Here is a 25,994-nt window from a genome sequence, read left to right as displayed (position 1 = left end):
AACAGAACTCAGGCAGCTTCATCAGGCCAAAGAGGATGCTTACAGGGGTAGGGATAAAGTATTGTACAATCAGGACAGGAACACACTGAATAAGGAAATCAGAGTGGCTAAAAGAAGACACTCTGAGAAGCTGAAAAACAAGTTTTCAGCTAATGACCCTGCATCAGTGTGGAGTGGCATGAAACAAATTACGAATTACAGGACTCCTACCCCCAACCCTGTGGTGGACCAACAACTGGCTGATGACCTGAATGTGTTCTACTGTAGATTTGAAAGGCCCAATCTCACACCCCACACCTGCTCTGACCTTCACTTCACACCAACACCTCCTGCAACCTCCCTCCTCCCACCTCCTGCTACTCAAACTGCACTTAAGATCTGTGAAGATGATGTGTGCTGTGTTGGGCCTCATGTATTCAGATAGAAGACAAAGGCAGGCCTAAGACAGTTGTAAAACCTAACTCAGGCCCACATACAAAGTCATAAATCTTACTGATAAAAACCGCACCAAAAATCAAATAAAGGGAGTCCAAAACAGACTACAAATCCCATGAAGCCTTGCTCACTAAAGGATCGAACTCTCAACTCCTATTGGATGAGGCACACGACAGAATGCCCCTCAACCATGACATCATCAGGAGTAGAAATACCTCTGAAATGCTTCCGTGATTTGCTTTTAGCAACTTTGCTCGCCGTGTGTAGACGCAGCTCATCGTTGCTCTCAGGTGTAGCCTCGTGGCACAAGGAAGTAACATCCGACTTGAAACTGTGGCCATACAATTTCCATCTCGCTGGAGAGTTGAGATTACTCTGTGTTCCACCGAACACTCTAACGGATCTGAAGGAGACCGCCAAGCAATCCGCATCTTCATCCGTTTGCCTGCAGAGGTGAAGAGATTAAAGATTTCTCTTCCATCTTCAATCAAGTCGACGTCGCTGATTTCTCCGCCAGCACGCCGAGAATCAACAGCCGTACCGCCTGCCGACAGAGCGAGGAAACAGCCTCCCGTCATCACCCGAGCCTTGAGGGACCGAGTCGGAGTTAAAGGATGGATGAAGACACATTCGTCTGTGTCCTCATGCGATTCAAGTAAGAGGTTTACGTCTGGGCAGAGATAGAATATTATAGTGTGTTATTCTTGCGTATCAAGGTTACTGCTTGTACAGTTTACAGACCGCCGAGTCCGCTCATTGCGGCTAATAATCAAGGTATTTAATTATCACAAATGAGATAATATATATATATATATAGTCTATTGTGTATTCTATATATATTTTCTTTTCTTTTCAATATTTTTTTATTCAATTTTTAATTATTTTTTAAAATATATATTATAACTTCAATGTTGCTGGTGTTATAATGCATTATATTCTAAGGTATAACTATGAAAAAGTCAGCATTATAATGTATTATAATTGTGGTTACAATTATATATGAGAAGTTATAACATATTATAAGGTTTATTATGAGACATTACTTATGCATTATGATACAATGCATTATAAATATGGGCTTTATAGATAGTGTTACCAAATATTTTACTGTCTGACCATGTGGTGCCCCCTTCTAGTGGTGCCCATATGTGTTACATACATTGCATATTTGTTTTTTGAGCCTCTGGCTGAATTATACCAGTTTATGCTAGTTAGTGCTGGTTGGTGCTGGTTTCGCTGGTGGACCATCATAGCCATGTTATCTAACCAGCAAAACCTGTTGTCAACCAGCATGATTTTTCTTGTAAAGCTGGTTAAACTAGTTAAGATGCCCAGTCGGGACACTGGTACACATCTATCCAATCTTGGGGGACCAGCTAAAACACAAATATGATATAAAATACATACACAGCCGATGTATTTGTAAACCAGAATTCACTGAGTTTAAATAATGATTGAATATTTTTCTGAAATGTATCTGTTTCTCAGGTTCAACACCTGCCGTGGGATTCCCCTTCATTGTTAATGTGCTGTAAACTGTTTTATTTCGTAAAGATTTTAATCTGATGTATGCTGTTAGCTCACTTCATTAACCGTGTTCAAAGAATATGACGACAAAAACTGTTAAACTGTTTCTGTTTATTGTTATTTTGCGCATACATAGCATTTCGCATTCATAAATCAAAAAAGGGTCTCTTTGTTCAGAATCTCATAGCTCTGTTAGACTCGTTGATACTCGCTGCGTACAATGACTAAGAGTACTTTAAGAGACGAGACCCAGCCTAGTTTTGTATTATATTGAAAATAACATTGTCTACGGTGAAACAATTTCGGGTAAAAAAAAAAACAAAACAAAAAAAACAGACAAACAAAAAAACATTGGAATATTCAATAAATAAAAGCATACACACAATATTTAAACAAGCTTATGTGCTAATGCTAACTGCCTGGAGTCCTCAATGCTTTATGTAAACAAAATACAGTATGCTAGTGTTGTAAGTTCAAGATTCAATTTATTGTCATTCAGCATTTACACAAGTGTACAAGGGGAAAAAATATCCTAAAGGGCCAAGACCGCATCAGAAGAACACTTATAAATGGGAGAAACAGACAAGTAAGCATAGTCTGCCATTAAACTGTGTTGTAAGCCTTTAGTTGGCCATCACTCAACTGTATTACTCCAGTAACAATGGGAGATGTATCCTTACAGTTCCTAAATTTATCTTAAAACACGTGATCAGAATATACCTCACTGAAAGTTTAAGCAAAAAACAAGCATAATCTGATAACTTCAATTCTCATGTAAACGTGAATTTTTATGTTGTCGTTTCTTATGAATAAACTGATCATTATTAGTTAACTGGTGTGCTTGAAAATGCACTCACTGATTTTGAATGCACCTATTCCGGTCTTTTAGCAGGGTTTGCTATCAAGTATCTCAAAATAGCCACAGTTTGAAAAAACTAAATATGTTCATGACAGAATGTTGTGTGTTACCTGAAAGGTCTCTTCCAACGCCCAGAGCGAGGCCATCTTTGATCCACAGCACAACACCATGGTAACCAGGTATGGAGCAGGGTAGTGTGACGGGTTGACCAGCTACTACCACCAAGTCCTGAGGCTGCTGTGAGAATACTGCATTCACCCCTGCAATGACATAGATAGAGGTATGAAGAGAGAGATTTAAACTCCACTGTTTTCACTCCAGCATACCACTTTCAAGCTCTTTCCTCCCACTGACATAAGTCTTAAACACCTCAGATGCATTAAGAAGTGGTTCAATGTTACATTACCTGATTTGAGGAATTTATTAAATGAATAACTCTCAAGCACTCATGGGTGATTAAGACACACACTGAAGTGCATTGAGGGCCTCTCTTCAGCCCGTCAACACTGTATCTTTTGCAAAAATAAATACATAAAGCAAGTTGAGCACTGAACTCCATTAGAGATGAGTGGCCAAGAATGCTGTCAGCAGTAACCCACAAGATGTCTCTTAAAGTAAGGTGTCATAGATATAAAGAGAACAAAGGAGAGAATAGTGTACGAAAAGCGCTGCCTTCAAAATCTGTTGTATTCTGTAGACTTGCTTCTCCTTGTACCCAAGTGCTGTACCTCAGGAGGACAAAAAAAGACCAATGGGTGTCAGTAACAGGCGCACTTCGGTGAACCTGACAATATGGCAAGATTCTCAGCAGCTCTGTTTAACATTTAAACACTGGAAGAATCAGTCTGGCATGTGTATTATTGGATGGCAGGCTTTTGAACTGAGTTCAACAAGTGATCTGTTCTATAAGAGCATCAAGTCATTTTCTCCTATAGGAAACGTTATTGCTCAGAGGTTGCTCTTTTTTACCTCAGGAGACTTGATTGAGGTCTCAGTTATGTTTCATTTAAGTATTAACTTAAAATGTTATAGGGAAAATGAAAATGGACACAAATGTAAAGAGCTATTATATGAATGTAGATAGCACCGTGGAAGACTGATGAGATATATTTGAGTTCATATTGAAATCTCTGACTTTTTATTTACAGACTTTGCTATCTTGGCAAATCTGAGCACAGTTTTAGACATTTGAGATCTCTAAAACTCTAAAGAAGATGGGGACTTTTTCTCAGAAAAAAAAAAAAAAAAAAAAAGCAGCAGGACACGTAAATCAAAACCTTCATTTGTTCTCCATTTAATCTCATTGATGTTAATGAGAACCAATTTAGATATGAAAGATATACTGTATACTTTGTGATGTTTTACTTTCCTATTGGTTTAGCTTGTGCAACTCAGCCATCTACTTTCCTGTCTCCACATGCAATGTTGTTACAAGACAAATGTCTCACATTTCAAACTGTAACATGCCAACAGTTGCACATATTGCATGTCCATACAAGTATGCATGAACACAAATACAATGGTTTTACATAACCAACCCAGTCTGATGAAAATTCGTACATATTTTACGAGTTGGCTATTTCGTACGATTTTGTACGAGTTTGTTTGTATAAATTTGTACGATTTTATCATGTGCAAATGACCGGATGTCTAATGCAGAAGCGCGAGTTTCGCGGACGAGGCACTAAAGACATGCTTATTAATATTATGCCCTTACCCAAACCCCTTATCTAAACCTAACCGATCAGTAGAGTGTATAAACATGATAGGAAGCTGCTGTGTGTGACAGAAGTAATTGTCACATATTAGATGGATGCGATTTCCAGCGACGTCATTGGCTGTAGAGAAAGTCATACAAATTCATACAAGTGCAGTCGTACGATATCATACGAATTATCCAAATGTAGAAAAGTCGTATGAATCCTAATGATTTCACCATGAGAGTGTGTAGGCATAGCATTTATTAATATTGCATTGAGTTGTCTCAGTGGAGAGATGACAAGTTTCTTGCTGGCAGTACTGTATAATGGGAGTACTACTGGCAGTCATGCTAAACTCTGCAAAACTTAATTTTGAGGTTGTCCAACCTTTACACAAACATTTTGATTGATCACACTGTGTTATCAGCGACAGGAGGTAGAAAGTTCTTGCGATGGGAGAAAGGTGGCCCGAGTTGTTTCTGGCAGGCTACTCAGCCTTTCAGGCTCTATATGGTTAGGATGGGGTTAGGGCTATGGCCTCTGCTGCCTGCCAGGAACAATTCCAGGCACCTTTGTACAATGGGTGAAAGTTCTGCTGCTGAAATCAGTCATGCTTATTGAAATTCAAACCACTGCCCCCAGTGGCTGAAGCTGGAAATGTTGTTGAGGTGAAATGTCCTTAGGGTGGCACCAAAAACGAGTTGTATTTTTAGCTGTAAATGATGTAGTACAGTCGGCAGAAATGCATATTTTCTTAACCCTACTCCCTAAGCAAAACCTTTACCCTAAACCTGTTAGTCAGTGGAGTAAACATATAGTTTAAATATAGTTTAATGCAATAAATGCAAAACCTCAACAATGTGTTCATCATTGTTTGTGTGATTGCAATTACTTCCTGGTTTCCTTGGGACCAGAACCCATGTCTCAAAAGACATCGATATTGCAAGAGAAACATTTTTACTAGTTTGAATTGATGCAAAAAACATCTGATGAGGGATGACACTTGTCAGTACTCTGAATGGAATGGTCAATTTCAGGATACATGTATATTTAGAATTTCCTGTGTGATCATGTTCAAACAAGTTCTGTTGCAGTACTATTGCATTGTGATGGAATCAGATGGTAAAACCATGTTACTGAATTTATATACCATGTTATCTATAAGATACATAAAGGTATAAGGCCTTTATTTTACCATGGCACCATGTCCAAAATACTACTCTCATTTCAAGGGTTAGGGTTAGTCTGTAGTTATTAGCTTCATTTGAAAACAGTTGAAGTCTACGACAATGATTTAATTTGAATAATTAGCTTCATACGTGTGTGTGTGTGTGTGTGTCTGAAATAATCATTAATGCCTAGAAAATATGGCATTTTATGGATTCATGTTAAATTAAACACACAGGGAGGAAATAATTAATTGCCAGAATACAGCAGGATGTCTTCAATGCAATGAATTCCATGGATTAGTAAACAAATCAGTCATACCCCTTTCCTGCCTCCAGTAAAATTTGATGAATGGCTTGTTAAAAGCTAAACATAAGTCCGCAGATTGATTTATACAAATTCTCCCTAGTGGAATCTAGCGTCTGCTACCCCAACAAGCCATTATTAAATCAACAACTGCAAAATATGCACTATGAATTCTTACAAGTACACTGGGCTCTTCATCTTTGAAGCCTAGCAGGCTTGCCTGGACACTGCAGTGTGTCTCATTCCATCTTTCTCTGCCACTGTGTTTATTTGTATGTGCATGTTTGTGGGTGTTTGCTGTGATAGTTCTCTGTATATTACCCAGTACGCTGGAAGAGATTGTAGGCTGAGGAGTTTATGTTGCCGCTGTGTATCACAGCAGTCTTGCTTTCCAGGCTTCAGAGAGATGTCGGGTCTCTGCATGCCTTGTCACGGCCTATGAACACTGAGTGGAGATGAATCCATCCTCCTTTTCATTGTTCTCAGTTCTTTTTGTCAACAAGATGTGTATTATTGTCCATTCTCTGAGGTAATTGATTGACCTTCATTGTTTTTCCGCTCAATGCACTTGTTAATCTATGAGAACCCTTACTTTCCTCAAACCGCCACCACTGTGTTAGCACCACAAATGAGTCTGATTAGGTGATGACTAACCCTCTGTGGACTTTGCTAAATATAATGATCAAGGCTAATTCTTTGTATTATTCCTGACAGCTAATTAGGATAACAAAAATTGGACTATCAAATAAATAGCTGCCAGAAATGGAGAACTTTTTTATAAATCTCGATTACCTCCTAGCTTGCGAAACAATGAAAAGTTTTCTTGTGAGGTTTTATTTATTTATGTATTTATTTATTTATTATTATTATTGTTATTATTAGTTTTATTTGTGTGAGGAACAGGCCAAAATGTAAGTTGTAATTCACACACACAAATAAATTAATAATGACTGACATCCATTCTCATGGTCCATTCTCATCCAAGTCTCCTTGGCATGTTCATGAGAGATGTAGCAATGTCCGATTTATGAACAAATCCTTTAGAGCAGGTTTATGAACATGTCAACCAATTAATTGAAAAGCTATCCAACTATAAGTATTTATTTATGAAATGTGACTACTAATGCGATGCTTTTAGCATACTTTTTGAAGCTTAAAACATTCAGTCCCCATTCATTGTAATTGTATTGATATGAGCAACCAGTACATTCTAAAAAATAAATAAATAAAAATCTCCTTTATTGTTCCATCAAATAAAGTCATATAGAATGACATGAGGTTGATTATCATGACAGAATTTGTTCTTTTAAGACAACTTTTAAAGGAGTAGTTCACCCAAAAATGAAAATTATCTCATTATTTACTCACCCTCCTGGCATCCCAGATGTGTATGACTTTCTTTCTGCTGCACAACACAAATTAAGATTTTTAGAAGAACAGTTAAGCTCATTTGAGAGTACCTGGAGTACTTTTATGTTTTTGGAGCTTTAAAATTTGGGCACCCATTCACTTGCATTGTATGGACCTGCAGAGCTGAGACATTTTTCTAAAAATCTTTGTTTGTGTTCAGCAGATGAAATAAAGTCATCCTCATCTGGGATGGCATGAGGGTGAGTAAAATAATTTTCATTTTTGGGTGAACTAACCATTTAATTTCTCAATCACATGTGTATGTCCCTATTTTAACAACACCTAAGAGGTGAACAATGGTGACTCACTAATGGATGAGATAGAGACAAGGTGTTTTCTCACCCAAACTGTATATAGCACAGTATTCATCAGGTCTTGTAAAGATTAAATGGATAAAGAATGGAAAGTGAATAGCTATAGCATTATTTCTGCTAACTAGCAGTTAGCTAGCAACTGAAATGGCTTACATATACAAAGCATACAGTAGTATCACAAGGAATCATCTAAAAATTGTCTACTCCCATCGCTTTCAGTGTGATTATAAAGCATGAAATACGTCATCAACAGGGCGGGAAGCTTGGTCAGCAAGGTTAACATTTGATCTATTTGCAGCATTGCACCACCTGGTGTGTCCACTTGGACAAAAAAAACATAGGCCTGTTTTGTTTCCTCCAAACCACCTCAAGCAGCAGGAAATCATACGTAGGCCAGTGAAGGGGTAATGTAGAGAATTAGGTAAAGAATAGGAGGGTTAAATCGGGGGGCTCTAGTTTCCCAATTCCGATGGAAAAATTCACACACATTTTGAGCTTGGCGATATTCAGCCACATCTGCCAACATTTCGCTTCAATGTTCAGCCAGGCAGGCCTCGCAGCAGACCTTCCTCTTTTCTCCCCCTACCTAAACTTTCCGCCTTTCGAGACTGCCAGCTGCACAGGCAGCAGTGTGTGGAGATCAGTGAGGTGGAGACAACAAATTCCTCCACTTTCTCTCATACAGAACTGCAGCTTGATAATACCCCTTGATCAAGTCTGCCAAAGCAAAAAAGGGCAAGGGGAATAGAGTCGAACAATTACAGACTGCATTCAGCCAGATATGCTAATTTCTTAATGATTATATATGATTTAAGCAATAAAAAAAAAAGCTGTCATTTTTTATTTATTTCCTTGTTTCGCGTAACACGAAAGGTGAATTTTACATTGCATTTGAGTGTTCATGACAGAAGTAGGGATGTCCATATTGTGAATAATTGGTTCTTTTGAGTTGGATCATTTCAATTTATCGGTTAATCCAGTTCACAAAACTGGTCTAAATGATTCACTCATGAATCGGACTGATCCGGTTCACGAGTTCAGCTCACTGATTCAATTATCCGATTACAACAGTTAACAGCTCTAGAGATGAATCTTGTCAGTGAAAAATTATTAATTAAATTTCGGACTTCTGAAAACTTTGAATATAGTGCTTAAGTTATATGTAATTCAGTTTTGTGAATTAATTGTTCTTTCGAGTTGGATCTTTTCAATTTATCGGTTGATCCAGTTCACAAAACCAGCCTAAAATGAAAAAAAAACAAAAAAAAACAAAAAAACAACAACAACAAACAACAACAACAAACAACAACAACAAAAAAAAAGCTGTCATTTTTTTTTTTTTTAATTTCTGTCTTTCGCATAACATGAAATGTGAATTTTACATTGCATTTGAGTGTTCCTGACAGAAGTAGGGATGTCCATTTTGGGAATAATTGGTTCTTTTGAGTTGGATAATTTCAATTTATCGGTTGATCCACAAAACCGGTCTAAACGATTCACTCACGAATCAGACTGATCTAGTTCATGAGTTCAATTCACTGATTCAGTTATCCAATCACAACGGTTAACAGCTCACTAGAGGGGAATCTTGTCAGTGAATAACGACTTAAATTTCGAAATTCAGAAAACTTTAAATATGGTACTTGAGTCATACTATGAACCACTTTTTTGGTCATTTTGGAGCTCGACAGCCCCAGTCCTCATTCACTGTCATTATATGGAAGAGAATAATCCTGGTTGTTATTCAAAAAATCATTTTTTTGTGATCTAATTAAGAAAGTCATATGGGTTTGGAATTACATTAGCATGAGTACATGATGACCGGATTTTCATTTTGGGTGAACGATCCCTTTAAGGCAAATGTTTGGAGCTTCACAAAAAGCCTTAATGTTGTGACTCAGGTATTGGCAGTAGTGACAATAATCCTCCCTATAAATGCCTTAATTACTGTGATAATCAGCGAATGGAAAATAATCCCAAATAAAATATAGCATAGCAGTCTTTTGAGATGAAGTAAATATGGCCAGGTGTAGCATGTGTGTTCCTGGGTGTTGATATTCCAGGCATGATCTTTCGGTTAAGTTTAGTCAGTGGGGTCCGTTAGCACTGCAGGCAGTGCCTTGAGGGGCTCTCCACCCTCCAGCTACTTACATGTTCAGTTAATAATGCAATTACCTCAGCACAGCCATATCCTCTTAAACCTGAATGTTGTTAAACCCGAATCTCCCCACTTCCTGTTAAAACAAGACGATTCAGGTTAACAAATGCTGAACTCTAGACAGATGGAGTTCAGTGTAGGTGAAGTATCTGTACATATGGAGTGCATTTTTATTACGAATTGGATCAAGCTCTGCCCGTTCTTTTCTAGGCTACATCTGAGCCCTCTTGTGTGTGTAGTTGTGTAAAGTACATCTTCAAGTGCTGACTAGAGATCATTTTGGTCAGACTGTGTCGGGCAAGTATTGAAAAAGTAATGCCATTTGTTATTGAAAATGTAGGATTTTGCCAACCTTTATACATTTTATGTGCTTGATTACCTTGAACTAATTACAAAAATACAAGTGTTCATTTATAAAGTTATAATGTTTGATGTGTGTGTCTTATCAGCAGGGGAGGCAAACATTTGAGCGGATTACACAGCTAAATGCTGTCAGGTAACAATTTATGAAATTCAATAATATTTGGCTTTTGTGTTTTTGAAAATATTGTGATAAAATAGCATTTTAATGTTGGATTAATATGGGAATATCATTATGTTGATCAGTGTAAAATAAGTGCTACAAGATGATGCAACAGCTTGAAAAGGCAACTGAGTTGTTGTTGTTGTTGTTTTATTTTTTATTATTTATTTAAATACTCTGAATCCAATTAACTCAGACATTATGTTTGTCCTTGTTAACTATAATTTGTTTCTTTATTGTCAACAGTTTAAGGAAATTTTTATCAAACAAACAAAGCAAAAAAAGAGGAAGTGTCACACATTGTATCTGAAGCTTGATTTTTATCAAACTTGACAGTGTGATTTTTCAGATTTGGTAACTCATACCAACCTCAGTTAACCTGGTGGTAGCGTAGTTTAATATCCCAGTAAAAAAACGTGAACAGATTGCCACCCATTTACACTATTTAGGCCATAACGACTGCTATCCCTTTAAGAAAATAACAGTAAGGTCGATTATGCTATTCCCCAGCAGGGAGTTAATCAGCATTTCCACCTCATGTAATATCTGTGATATGCTGTTGTGAAAGAAAAATAATATAACATCCAGCTAAAAAAATAATAATATCCAACTGTCATACCACTAAAATAACATTATCTACTGTAGTTATCAATGTATCAAGGTTGAGTTGATTTAGTCTTGGCTGTTATAATGATGTAGAACAGATGGGATGGAAAGAGATGAGACCACAGCAGGAGTTTTCTTCACCTTGTCACTAGCTAAAAAAAATATTTTGTCAGTAAATATCTGTTGTAACTGGATAATTATAAAGAGGCTGAAGAGAACTGCTGTTGTGTACACGTCTATAGGGTGTTGCACATGTGAGAGCAACAATTTTGGCTTATACTAAAGAAGATAGTAACGTACAGATGGCGTTTATGTCCCTTGGGCCATTTTTGTCATTATTTTCACCCTAACATATCCCCAAATATGTAAAACACACTTTCTTCCATGTATATAAAAAAATAAAAAAATAAAAATACAAATAAAAATACATCATACCACAAAACCACAGTAAAAGCAATCAACACTTTGATACTCGATAAACTCCGTAAATCAAATATGCCTGCTTTGTTGATTACATCAAATGATATTGGTTCTTGTGACATGATATTTGGTAGCAAGACATGATGAGACTGTTATAGCCGTAGCTGCCATATTTGATGCAAGCGCTTTAATAAGGATTTGATTTTAGAGTGAATAACAACTTAAATTTAATTCTCTTCATCACACAAATTGATCATATGGCTTCAGAAGACTTGGAATATAGTGTGCGAGTTGTTTAAATTACTTTTTACTGTGGTTTTATGGTGTTTTTTTTTATTTATTTTTTTTATTCTCACATAAAGCTATGAAAAATTCATATGGGTTTGGAGCAACAGTAAACAGTAAATAATGACAGAATTTTCATTTTTGGGTGAACTGTTCTGTTTAAGAACAACATTCAGTTATCAAAGCTGTGGCAGAGTAGCCTATTCATATTTACTATTCATAAACAGATCAATCCGAACACACACACACACACACACACACTTCTAATTAGAGAATATTACCTCTCACCATAAATTTTCCTTCTAGTGTTTGTGTGTGCATGCGGGTTTGGGTGGTTTACGAGGACAATATTTTAGGCTACAAACTGGTAATTACAAGGGAATTACGCTATAAATGTGATTTATGAGGACATTTCTAGTGTCCCCATAATTCAAATTGCTTCAAAAACATACTAAACTGTTTTTTTTTTTTTTTTGTTTTTTTTTTAAATGTAAAAATGCAGAAAGTTTTTTGTGAGGGTTAGGTTTAGGGGTAGGGTTAGGGTTAGGGGATAGAATCTATAGTTTGTAAAGTAAAAAAATAATTATATCTATGGAGAGTCCTCATAAGGATGTGTGTGTGTGTGTGTGTGTGTGTGTGTGTGTGTGTGTATGTGTGTGTTTTAGAGGATCTATCAGTGACACATGGTATTGGAGGGTTTCTACAGACTAATGTTGCAGCCACAGCCCGCATGTGGAATGGCCAAGCATCTAATTTCCATACAAATCAAGTAGATGTTTATTTTTAATGCAAAGCTCCTAAAAGTGCAAAAAAAAAAATAAAATAAAAAATAATAAAATAAAAAAAATAAAAGTGGTCAATATACAAATTGTTTTCTATATTCCAAGTATTCTGAAGACATATGATAGCTTTGTATGAGGAACGGACTGAAATTTAAGTTGTTATTCACTGATAATCTTCTCCTCGGCTAAAGTTTTGAAATCGACTACAAAGTAGTCAGGACTACAGAAATGGTGACAAAAGGCCATTAGATGTAATCTGCTTGAGTTGCGTCTGACTTTACCGTTTGGTAAGATTTGCCTGTTGAGGTCAGGGAGGAGTTGAAAAGAGAGCCGTCAAGCTGGACACTTTTCCTGCTTGTGAGTCTGGCCAATCTTGAATAGGCTGTATCATCATTCAGAACTTGTGCAGATGCTCAGGAGCAACTGCGCTGGTTGAGCCAGGTGGCTGTTATCGAATTGCTCTCGCGGTACTATAAAGGCATACGTCACAATGACGCTGAGGTGGCGCCGTCTCATGTCAGACAACATTTTTAACCGACATGCACTGCTTCAAGTCCGGCACCGGTCGGTCTGTGCAGAGCTGCAGGAAGTCAAACACACCTAATGGTATTGTACCAAACATTACAAGTTCAAACCTGTGCCACAGGACCATATTTGATACAGTGGAGAATATTTTTATACAATGACAAATTCAGTTTTTGATGTGCTTCTCACATTGAGCTTGGCTTCAATTTGTGGCTTCAGAAGACTTGGAATATAATGCATGAGTCATATGGACCACATATATTTTATATTTCTATGATGCTTCTTGTCATTTTGGAGCCTGGCATTAGAAATCACCATGCACTTTAATTGTATAGTATAGCATTCTTTTGTGTTCAACGGAAGAACAAAAATAATCCTGGGTTGGAACAACATAAGGGTGAGTAAATAATTCCAAAATCTTCATTTTTGGCATCATTATCCTTCAGCGCCCGCAGGGCATGCTGCATTGTAATCCTTTGTCTAGCCAATGGCATGATTGTGCTGTTTCCTATTCCTAGCTGTTTACTACCAGGACAGTCTGCAGTATTGCTCCTAGACTAATAAGAAAAGTACAGGAATGAATGAATATCACTATTATTATGTTTTATTTTTATTTATTTATTTATTTATTTTTTCTCTGCGCAGTCAAAGTGAACCTGGGTGGAATTAAAACTCACCATGCACTACATTTGTTGGCTCAATGTACTTTGGCTCAAAGATGAAATGCCCATTGTGGAAGACATTTAGACAAATTAGACCAACAGCAGACATTGTTTCAGTATGTACCTGCTGGCTCAGACAGTGTTATTTGAAGGCATAATAACAGGGACAGCCTTGTTGGAGCTTGGTTAATCCAGACCTGGAGACCCAGGTGAACGCAAACATAAATGGTGTCTGAGCCAAATGCAGCCTAATTGAATTCTGCCTATTGGGCCAGAGCTGATGGCCAGATCAATCAACGATTTGCGTCTCCCTAACTGCATCCACTGAGTCCTTTATTTATCTAAGCATCATCCTCTCTGCATCGCTAATACTGTAGTTTTCACTTACAACTTAAATAGCCCTGTGCATAAATCAATGCCTTCCTTTGACCTGTGAAATTACTTTCTGCTAACCTGTGCCTCGTAGCTAAATGTAAACAAATATCTCAAATATCTAAAATATCAGGCATTATAAGAATATATAATACTTATATGGCACTACTATTGACACAACATGGGTATCCTGAAAAGTATACAGATATAGACTCTACACACACACAAAAAAAAAGTACTAAGGCAGTACCATGGTACAGTGATGGTACTGGATGATATTGCCATTGTACTTTGATATGGTACTCATGATACTGAATGATTATCATTCATATATTGTTGTATTTGCAAGGTACTCAAAGGCATACCATGGTACTTATTGGTAGTGAATTTGTAACCAAAAACTGAGATCCACTGACATTCACAAATGGCTTTTTTAACCCTATAAATCCGTATGTGTCAAATATGATACACAACGTTTGACAGCTCCTGTTTCACTCTCTGTTCCAGCTGAAAAGCCAATAAACATATGGTATGTAAATCTCAAATTTATATGGCACCATCTAGTGGTTATTTGTGAAAAAAGTGGTTTCAATGTTTATATCGATCTATTTAAAATGGTGGCGGACTTCTGCACAAAAAAAAAAAAAAAAAAAAAAAAAAAAAAAAAAGACTTATGTTGGTATAAACAGCTTATTTTAATAAAGTAAAAATGACAGTAATGATTATATTGTTACTGTTATTTTAAAATGAGTATTTGCTGAATATAAGCAACTTATGCTTGGGTAAAATGTTGTATATTATTTTATTGAAAAAGCATGTTGAAATTACATGTATCAAATATGATGCAATAGGCTTTTGAGATATATCTCTCAATCACCATTCCATTCCATTCATGCCCACTAATAATAAAAAAATAATAATAAAAAAAAGTAAAAAAAAAAAAAAAAAAGTAAGTCACAGAGCTTTGAAAATTCTGACATATACTTTTTTAGAAGATATATTTAAAGTGTGAACTAATATTTCTGTGTATTTTCATATATGCAGCCTGATCTGTCATTATAAAGATCTCATTATTTTACATGATGATGTTATCTTACCATAAGTTCCTGAGAGTTGTTTTATACTTTTTTAAATGTCAATATAATTTTGCGTGCATATAATAAATATTAAAACTTTAAAAAAAAAAAAAAAAAAAAAAAATATATATATATATATATATATATATATATATATATATATATATATATATATATATATATATATATATTGTATTTGATGTGCTGAATTGAACTGTGATATATTTCAATCCATATTTATAGACCAAGGAGAGAAAGTTGTCATGGCCAAACTATCAAACATTTGGTATCTCTGAAAATCCCAGGGAGTCCTCTGATAATACTTCAAGATGTACCACTGTAGCATGTATGGGCTAAGAAAAAGTTAAATAAAAATGTCCTATACAAAAATGAATTGCTGGGCCTCAGGAGGATAATGACCTTTAAAACCTAATGTATCAAATATGATACATTAAAAAAAAAAACAAACAAAAAAAAATATTCTGACAATTCTTTCATATGTCAGGCTTTGCAGGGTTAATAATATAGTGTTTGTGAAATATCAAGGGGTGCATTTCCCCAAATGTGTGTATTGAACAAGACAATGAAACACAAGCAAAGCAAAAGAAGCATGCCATAATATTCAATACTAACAATAACTGTTAAGGAATATGTATATCTTTTGGACCGTCAATATAAATGTCTGATTTATGTGATAAAATTAACCCCTCATTCTCTAAAGAGCCAGAGCCTTCTTGTTTTTCATTACCATCTCAACCCATATTCACATCATCCTGTCCTGCATTTTTATTTACAGCCATCCAGCACTTCTTTATTCATCTGTCTTAAATCACTCTCCCAACCTTGACCTGGATGTGTTTAGGAGGAAGAGCTTTATGTGATTGACATGCTAGATTTATGCCCATGTCCTTCCTCATGGGGGACAGAGTTGTGCTTCTGATCTTAGCGGGTAGCCGCCAATCGCTCATGGCCCTTGCTAATCTGCGCTCGGCATTCAGCTTCAAGGTGCAGACCCTGATTGATGCTCTTAATTATCTGCTGTGCAATCACTAATTGGACAATGCAGCAGAAGTGTAGGGAGTGGATAAACAATTAATCAGTGGAACTGTGCTTTGAAAGCCTGAGCTATTATTGCCTACATTCAGGCTATATATATATATATATATATTGGTGCTCTATACCAGCCATGTGAGTACATTTTATGGATAAAAAAAGGTAGCTGTAAAAAAGGTGAACGAAGGACTTGAGCTGTCCGTGTTCTTCGCCTGAACTGTAAATATGCACAAGACATATTATAAACTAAACTAGCGTAATCTATTGTGATCTCCACTACCTTCGATGGACAACATTTGAGTGTCATTTGTCAGGTTCAGTCCAATATACATTTTATATACTGTATAAGTAGGAATGCTAGGAATTAATCTAGGAATAAATCTTATGAAGTAGAAAGTTGCTACTTTTGTTAACTATGCTACTATGCTAACTATGCTCCCTAAGTCTCTTTAAGGAAAGTCTTTCTATGCAGGCAAAAGGCATATAATTCTGCATTCAATTCAACTCGGACAGTCTGAATTCCCAGCTTTCCACTTAGAAAAGTGCATTGGAACTCCACTTGAAGTCGGACTTCCAACTTGAAGATGCAGGTGGATGACATCACACACAATGTCTGCATCCGAAAATGTAGGCAGCTGACTTACTGCTTAATCAGTTAATGGCTTAATCGACAGCATGTTTGAATGAAGGGAACTCTTCAGGAAACGGGTCTCAGAACAATTGTAAAGCACCTTATTTTCATCCTACCCCCATATATAGTCTCCAAAGGCAGCATTTTTCCATTTTCGGAAGCAGTCAATTTTAGCACCTTGATAGAAGCACGAAATTTACAATAAATATTCACTTTTAAGCAAGTAAAAATCTTCAGTGAGTCAACATTCCTACTTTACATGATACTAAAACTTGTTTTACAAAATACAGGTTTGTTAAATATGGTAAATTATACTCTTTTTTGCTAATTGTACACCTGTAGAACTAATGCTAGCATTGCATATCATCATTTATCCTCTGCAGTTTGGTTGATAGGAGATGTTTATGTTGACAATTGAACTCCTACTGCTAACACTGCTAATGTCCATTTGCCTTTAAGGTCAGAGATAAGAGATATCAAAAAGGAATATCCCACATCCAAAATCTCCATAACTGTTCACTGAAATTCTGTTTCAATTACATTTTTTCAAATTAGCAATACACTTTTACAACAATGTATTGTATTTGTATTATTATTTTATTTTTATTTTTTTTGGTCCAGATAATGTGCATTCATGTTCTAAAATACAAAGCAGATGCCTCTATCTAAAAAAAAAAAAAAAAAGAAACAGTTGACTATATAAATTGAAAGAAGGGACTTCCATTCCATTCATTTTTCAACAATTGGTCCATCTCCTCCTCTTTGTACTATTTCTGGGTAGGCTGAACCTAGCTCCTGAGCATCACTGTGTATTATATGTGTAATACTCCACAAAATGACATCCACTCTCAGACAACCTGCCAAAGATCCTTTCAGATTGACAAATGCATATTTAATATTGAATTTGGGGTCATTGCTAAATAAATTGGTCTATAAGAGCTCTTTCATCGCAGAGAAGGTGAGGGTTTATAGCTGGGTCACTGGCACCACTACATATCAGATTCTCATTCTCTGATTAGCTGAGAGTTTCTACTGTGTGCTTATGTGGAAAGATGACATTTCAAGATTTGATTGCATAATATATATATATATATATATATATACACACACACACACACACACACACACACACACTACCGGTCAAAAGTTTTGAAACACTCATTCTTTATTATAATTGTTTTTTTCTTCACATTTTAGAATAATAGTAAAGTCATCAAAACTATGAAATAACATAAATGGAACCATGGGAATTATGTTGTGATTAAACAAAATCCAAAATAAATCAAAACTGTGTTATATTGTAGCATCTTCAAAGTAGTCACCCTTTGCCTAGAATGTATAGACATGTACTCCTGACATATTCTCAACCATCTTCTTGAGGTATCACCCTGGGATGCTTTTTAAACAGTATTGAAGGAGTTCCCATCTATGTTGGGCACTTATTGGCTGCTTTTCTTTATTATTTGGTCCAAGTCATCAATTTCAAAAATGTTTTTTTATTTTATTTTTATATTAAATTTTAGTTTTATAATGAAATAAATTAATATGGTGGCACAAATATATTTTTGTCTACAAAACTAATTTCAAACATTTAAGCATACACCTTCAGATCAAAAGACTTTTAAGATCATGAGAAACATTTCAGTCAAGTGTTACAAAACTTTTGACTGGTAGTGTATGTACACTATATTGCCAAAAGTATTCGCTCACCCATCCAAATAATTGAATTCAGGTGTTCCAATCACTTCCATGGCCACAGGTGTATAAAATGAAGCACCTAGGCATGCAGACTGCTTCTACAAACATTTGTGAAAGAATGGGCCGCTCTCAGGAGCTCAGTGAATTCCAGCGTGGTACTGTGTTAGGATGCCACCTGTGCAACAAGTCCAGTTGTGAAATTTCCTCGCTACTAAATATTCCACAGTCAACTGTCAGTGGTATTATAACAAAGTGGAAGCGATTGGGAATGACAGCAACTCAGCCACGAAGTGGTAAGCCAAGTAAAATGACAGAGCGGGGTCAACGGATGCTGAGGTGCATAGTGCGCAGAGGTCGCCAACTTTCTGCAGAGTCAATCGCTACAGACCTCCAAAGTTCATGTGGCCTTCAGATTAGCTCAAGAACAGTGCGTAGAGAGCTTCATGGAATGGGTTTCCATGGCCGAGCAGCTGCATCCAAGCCATACATCACCAAGTGCAATGCAAAGCATCGGATGCAGTGGTGTAAAGCACACCGCCACTGGACTCTAGAGCAGTGGAGACGCATTCTCTGGAGTGACGAATCACGCTTCTCCATCTGGCAATCTGATGGACAAGTCTGGGTTTGGTGGTTGCCAGGAGAACAGTACTTGTCTGACTGCATTGTGCCAACTGTGAAGTTTGGTGGAGGGGGGATTATGGTGTGGGGTTGTTTTTCAGGAGCTGGGCTTGGCCCCTTAGTTCCAGTGAAAGGAACTCTGAATGCTTCAGCATACCAAGAGATTTTGGACAATTCCATGCTCCCAACTTTGTGGGAACAGTTTGGGGATGGCCCCTTCCTGTTCCAACATGACTGCGCACCAGTGCACAAAGCAAGGTCCATAAAGACATGGATGAGCGAGTTTGGTGTGGAAGAACTTGACTGGCCTGCACAGAGTCCTGACCTCAACCCGATAGAGCACCTTTGGGATGAATTAGAGCGAAGACTGCAAGCCAGGCCTTCTCGTCCAACATCAGTGTCTGACCTCACAAATGCGCTTCTGGAAGAATGGTCAAAAATTCCCATAAACACACTCCTAAACCTTGTGGAAAGCCTTCCCAGAAGAGTTGAAGCTGTTATAACTGCAAAGGGTGGGTCGACGTCATATTAAATCCTATGGATTAAGAATGGGATGTCACTTAAGTTCATATGCGTCTAAAGACAGATGAGCGAATACTTTTGGCAATATAGTGTATATACAGTGCATCTGGAAAGTATTCAGAGCGCTTCACTTTTTCCACATTTTGTTATGTTACAGCCTCATTCCAAAATGGATTAAATTCATTTTTTCCTCAAAATTCTACAAACAATACCCCATAATGACAACGTGAAAGAAGTTTGTTTGAAATCTTTGCAAATTTATTAAAAATAAAAAAAAAAAAAATGAAAAAAATCACATGTACATAAGTATTCACAGCCTTTGCCATGACATTCAAAATTGAGCTCAGGTGCATCCTGTTTCCACTGATCATCTTTGAGATGTTTCTACAACTTGATTGGAGTCCACCTGTGGTAAATTCAGTTGATTGGACATGATTTGGAAAGGCACACACCTGTCTATATAAGGTCCCACAGTTAACAATGCATGTCAGAGCACAAACCAAGCCATGAAGTCCAAGGTCTGTAGACCTCCAAGACAGGATTGTATTGAGGCTCAGATCTGGGGAAGGGTACAGAAAAATTTCTGCAGCATTGAAGGTCCCAATGAGCACAGTGGCCTCCATCATCCGTAAATGGAAGAAGTTTGGAACCACCAGGACTCTTCCTAGAGCTGGCCGCCTGGCCAAACTGAGCGATCAGGGGAGAAGGGCCTTAGTCAGGAAGGTGACCAAGAACCCGATGGTCACTCTGATGGAGCTCCAGCATTTCTCTGTGGAGAGAGGAGAACCTTCCAGAAGAACAACCATCTCTGCAGCACTCCACCAATCAGGCCTGTATGGTAGAGTGGCCAGACGGAAGCCACTCCTCAGTAAAAGGCACATGACAGCCCACCTGGAGTTTGCCAAAAGGCACCTGAAGGACTCTCAGACCATGAGAAACAAAGATTGAACTCTTTGGCCTGAATGGCAAGCATCATGTCTGGAGGAAACCAGGCACCACTCCTCACCTGGCCAATACCATCCCTACAGTGAAGCATGGTGGTGGCAGCATCATGCTGTGGGGATGTTTTTCAGTGGCAGGAACTGGGAGACTAGTCAGGATCGAGGGAAAGATGAATGCAGCAATCTACAGAGACATCCTTGATGAAAACCTGCTCCAGAGCGCTCTGGACCTCAGACTGGGGCGAAGGTTCATCTTCCAACAGGACAACGACCCTAAGCACACAGCCAAGATAATAAAGGAGTGGCTCTGGGACAACTCTGTGAATGTCCTTGAGTGGCCCAGCCAGAGCCCAGACTTGAACCCGATTGAACATCTCTGGAGAGATCTGAAAATGGCTGTGCACCGACACTCCCCATCCAACCTGATGGAGCTTGAGAGGTCCTGCAAAGAAGAATGGGAGAAACTGCCCAAAAATAGGTGTGCCAAGCTTGTAGCATCATACTCAAAAAGACTTGAGGCTATAATTGGTGCCAAAGGTGCTTCAACAAAGTATTGAGCAAAGGCTTTGAATACTTATGTACATGTGATTTTTTTATTTATTTTTTTCGTTTTTTATTTTTAATAAATTTGCAAAGATTTCAAACAAACTTCTTTCACGTTGTCATTATGGGGTATTGTTTGTAGAATTTTGAGTAAAATAATTAATTTAATACATTTTGGAATAAGGCTGTAACATAAAAAAATGTGGAAAAAGTGAAGTGCTGTGAATACTTTCCGGATGCACTGTGTATATATATATATATACACACACACAGTGAATATACACATGCATGCACACACACATACACACACACACACACACAGACAAGATGTCTGAAATAAGACAACACTGTATGTATTCTCTTATGTTATTGCCATTTTCACAAAAATGACCTGAAAAGTTCCAATAATGTCAAAAAAATTAAAAACTTCAAAACGGCTACTGTATGATGGAGGTGGAAGCAATACCCTCAAATTGCTATTTTTCCTCTTTAAAAGCATTTAAAAGAGGTAGTGCCCTTTAAAGATTGACTCTTGCAGTGCAAACTAGGGTATCTTCTGAGATGGACACAAGATTACGGACAACACTCTTTTGATATGCAGCACTTTCTAAACGAAACCCTTTTGCGCCTGCAGACAATGCACCTGAATATGATGGAAGCGAGCAGCTAAAAAATCCAAATGGTGCTGACAGCGAAGAGCAGATGGTAATTGCTTTCATCTCTATCCATCCACTGACGTTTCAGGAAAGTGTCAATTACATTTGATGGCGCAGAAGCGTTTTTGAAAAGGATGCCTATTAGGGGCCTTTGCATGATGGTTAAAATCAAGAGAAATCATTACAGGGGGAATTTGTTAAGTGTGGAACAACCTGGGTGAAAGCGTGGGCATCAATAGTCCAACTGCAAAGGCTATGAGTGTGTCGCAGATTTAGTCCCTTTGAAATATGGAGGGGCTTCTAAAGAAGGGGTGGGTGTAGTTTATCAGGAGCCTGAATGGATGCGATCCTCCTACTCCTTCAGGATCATTAGATGAATTGTTGAATGGAATTTCAAACTTCTGGACGCATATCTTTCCCCCATAATAACTTGGCAAGGTTTATCACCATATACACACAAGATCCTTCAGGCTCAGCTGGCTACCGCAGATTAATAGTCAAATAAACATTGCATGCTGACAGTGGATAATGTAAAATGAGGCTTTGGTTTGTGTGTGTGTGTGTGTGTTTGAGTGTATCTGTTTATGTCAATAGAGATCGGGAGGGGGATTGTGCTCTTTATCTTTCCTCCAATCCGAATGTTCAAACTCATTTCCTGTCATGCATTCACAAGTAAAAACAAATAAACCAACGCAGGACGGGGCCAGCCTGGTTACAGTATGATGGCTCCTTTTCTAATGAAGATTTGTCTCCTCCACTGCAAACACATAGAGCTGTTGGAATAAACATCAGCTATGCAGGAAGCCTGCATATTTATACCCCAGTTGCACAGGGCATTAGACACATCAGGGAAGCTGCAGTGGTAAAATAAAGATGGATTGCCTGTGATGATGGGCTCTCTAAAAAATTATAAATGGCAGTCAGAAGAGGCCTGGGGGTGTTTTGCTTTTCCCATAAGCCACTGAGAAAGAGAGACAGGGGCATTCGGGTAGCATCAACCATCATAAGGCTTTACTGAATCTTATTTTTTATTTATCTTTATTTTTATTTATTTTTTCTGTCTGTGTCTTTCCTCGTGATCTCATCAAATTATTCCAAAATGTGCTTCCAGGCTTCATAACCACAGAATGGCGTAGTGACATATGGCATTCGCACTTTTATTAATCCAGGTTTTGTTCACTATTGATGACATTTGCTATGAATTTGATGTTTCTAGCTACAGTGAAATATCTGCCCTTTATTTTAAGTGGGCCCGTTTCATTTTATTACAATAAAAATGGGGTTGTGTGAACAAGAACAAACAACATTTCAAATGACCCAGATTAAGCACCTGGTTGGATAAATTAATCAACTGATATAACTTTTTATCGTTTCCAAGGTAACCCCAAGGCTCCAAAAGTGAACTGTGCCATTCTTGTGAAAGAATAATAAAAAAAGATCCATTAGTTGCTAAGCAAGCATAATGAAGATGAGTGGAAAAAAATGGCAATATTCTCCTGTTAAAATCCATTTGCTATAAAATATAAGTTTGCAATGTTAAAACAAAAGATGTAATGCAAAAGTAACCTGCACAGAAATGACCCTGGTGCTGATACTCTGTTCACTCACAGTTAGCAAGATAAAAGAGCACTTTTGATGTTCGTGGAACTGAACTTTGAACAATGTATTCCCATTGCTTTGACGAAGATTAAGTGTAAAGATAGATCAAAGCTGTATGAATAAAAAGCCCTAAAGGGTAGTTCATGTGGCAGGGGAGGGGAACACATGGCCAAAAATATCTTCTTTTTTTTTTTTTTTTTTATCTATGAAAATGTAACCAGATGCTTTATTCAAGCACATTCACAGCTGAATTTGTCAGTTTTCTGAAAAGTCAAGTGATTCTAAAAAAAATGAAAAACAAGCCAAGTGAAAAATCTATATGAGTACTTAAAAAAGAGGTCTTTTCATTTAAAAATAATATTAATAACAATAATAATAATAACTGAACACATTTTTCAATGTTTTTCTGATATGGGTCCAAATGTTTTTTTTCAGTCACTGAAATTTTTTTAAACTTTCCTACAGAAAGACCAGCTAAGATACTGTTAGCATGAAAACCAGTGTACTGTTCATCAGCAATGCAGGTCAAGCTGGTCGATCACCATGGCTTTTCTTGTGAAACTGGTTGACAAAAGAAATTGTGCCAGTAAAGCTAGTTTAAAAAAGTAAGTCATACAAGTTTGGAACAAAACCAGGGTGATTAAAATTATGATTTTTTTTTTTTTTTTTTTTTTTTTTGTAAACAATCCCTTTAAAAAGTCTAGTGGGGACCAGCACACCAGCATCCAAAATGTGACACAAGCTACTGACCAACAATGCTGGTCTTTTTAACAGGATTATTTCAGTAAAGAGGAAGAGAAAGTTTCAGTATTACATCATCATTACAAAGGGAAATTAAGATATTTTGTGTAAACTGTGCCTTGCTGATCCCCAGCCACTCTGAGCAGAGATGTGCAATCTTTTTCGCCTTCATTTAATTGTTTCAATAGAAAAGAATATCTGCACGGGGAAATCGGCTAGATGAATTGTGTCAGCAATTAAGTGTAAGTGTCGGTGATGACTCTTAAGTTGATGGCTCAACAAAGCAGAGGTAATGCAGTCCGCCATATTGTCTTGTTTTTACACCAGGGAGGCCATTTTATTTTTGAAATTAATACGTTTAAATATTGTTATTAGAAAGTGTCTGAGGTAGAACAACCAGACATTCAAACTCCCAAAACATCTGCCGAGGAAAGAAGGCACGGCCCACAGGTGTGTTGGTTGATTTATAACTTTGGAGGGATTAAATGAGCAGCGTGGCATGAATAAATGGGGGTCCGCTTAGGTGGCCCATATATTGAGAATGCCAGAAGATAACAATCCATCTCTCAGCAGGAAAGAGGGAAGGAGAAAGTGAGAAAAAATGAGTGATGTTCTCACACAAGCTATTGGCAGCGTCCACAAACAGTGAGATGAAGACTGTAAACATGCCATCTTATGAGATGATATTGTCACAACGGATTGTTGTCCACAATTTAACAATTCAGAATATTGTTCTTCACTGTTCTGTCTCACTCAGGATAGAGTTGTGCAATTGAGGTGCTATAACGCCTTTCTTGTTTTATCAAGTGTTAAAATAATCTGAATTCTCTGGGACGAATTCACTATACAGTAAGGGTTCACTGTTGTTTGGTGCAAAATCTGTGTCTTACTCAGCATTTGCAATCCAGTTTAACCATACACAATCCACACTGATATAGGGCTGCACGGTGCATATGCAAATTAGCTCATTGACATTCTTTACGGTGCAGACATGCTTCCTTTCTGTGTAACTTAAGCTAATAATAGATTGTGCCTTATTCACAAAAGTCAGCGCTATTTGCCTGGCAAAATTAAAGGAATATTCCGGGTTCAATAAAAGTTAAGCTCAATCGACAGCATTTAAGCCATAATGTTGATTACCACAATAAATAAATAAATAAATAAAACATGATAAATAAAGACAGATAGATGTACGGATGCACGGATGTACAGACGGAAGGACATACAGACAGACAGATACAGTATATACGCACAGATACAATATATATATATATATATATATATATATATATATATATATATATACACACACATACATACATAAATACATATTTCAACTCGTCCTTCCTTTTCTTTAAAAAAAAAAAGAAAAAAACAAAAACAAAATGAAGTACTAACAATGGAAATAAATTGGAAGATTTTTGGAAGATTTCAGGGCAGAAATGTTAATTTATAATATTAAAAAAGCGCTTTCATTAATACTTCTGTTAAAACTCATGCATTATTTGAGCTATAAAGTTATTTAAATCATTGCTTATCAGGATTACATGGTTTACAGGATTACAGCATTATGTCATCATGTAAACAAAGTTGTAAAATCTGAACTTTACACAGTAAAGGTTAGTAAGTTATTTTATCACAGTAAAATCATGTTAACATGCATATTGTTTACATCTTGGCTTATACTTTTAAAACTTTTGAAAAAGTGAGAATTTTAACATTTGCAGATCTGCCCGATTCACGTCAACATTCAGTAGACTTCTGAGTTTACATTCATATCGCTTCAAGAGGGGCATTTTGATTAAGAAATGTCCATGTGTGCAGCTGCATTCACCACAAGACATGAGCATTCTTTAGAGCATGCG

At 37.0% G+C, this 25,994-nt stretch overlaps 1 protein-coding gene across 1 annotated transcript in view; it reads right to left on the bottom strand.

Moving 5' to 3' along the window:
• kirrel3b (kirre like nephrin family adhesion molecule 3b) overlaps positions 1–25,994 on the bottom strand; it is a 352,509-nt gene that overhangs the window by 129,971 nt on the left and 196,544 nt on the right. The window contains exon 2 of the mRNA XM_051657521.1: positions 2,932–3,081. Coding sequence (XP_051513481.1) covers positions 2,932–3,081 — 150 coding nt within the window. The remainder of the gene's footprint in view (positions 1–2,931; positions 3,082–25,994) is intronic.

This window comes from Myxocyprinus asiaticus, chromosome 26 (genome assembly GCF_019703515.2).
Source record: "Myxocyprinus asiaticus isolate MX2 ecotype Aquarium Trade chromosome 26, UBuf_Myxa_2, whole genome shotgun sequence".
NCBI classification, from domain to species: Eukaryota; Metazoa; Chordata; class Actinopteri; order Cypriniformes; family Catostomidae; genus Myxocyprinus; species Myxocyprinus asiaticus.
This window is presented reverse-complemented; position numbering and strand designations above follow the sequence as displayed.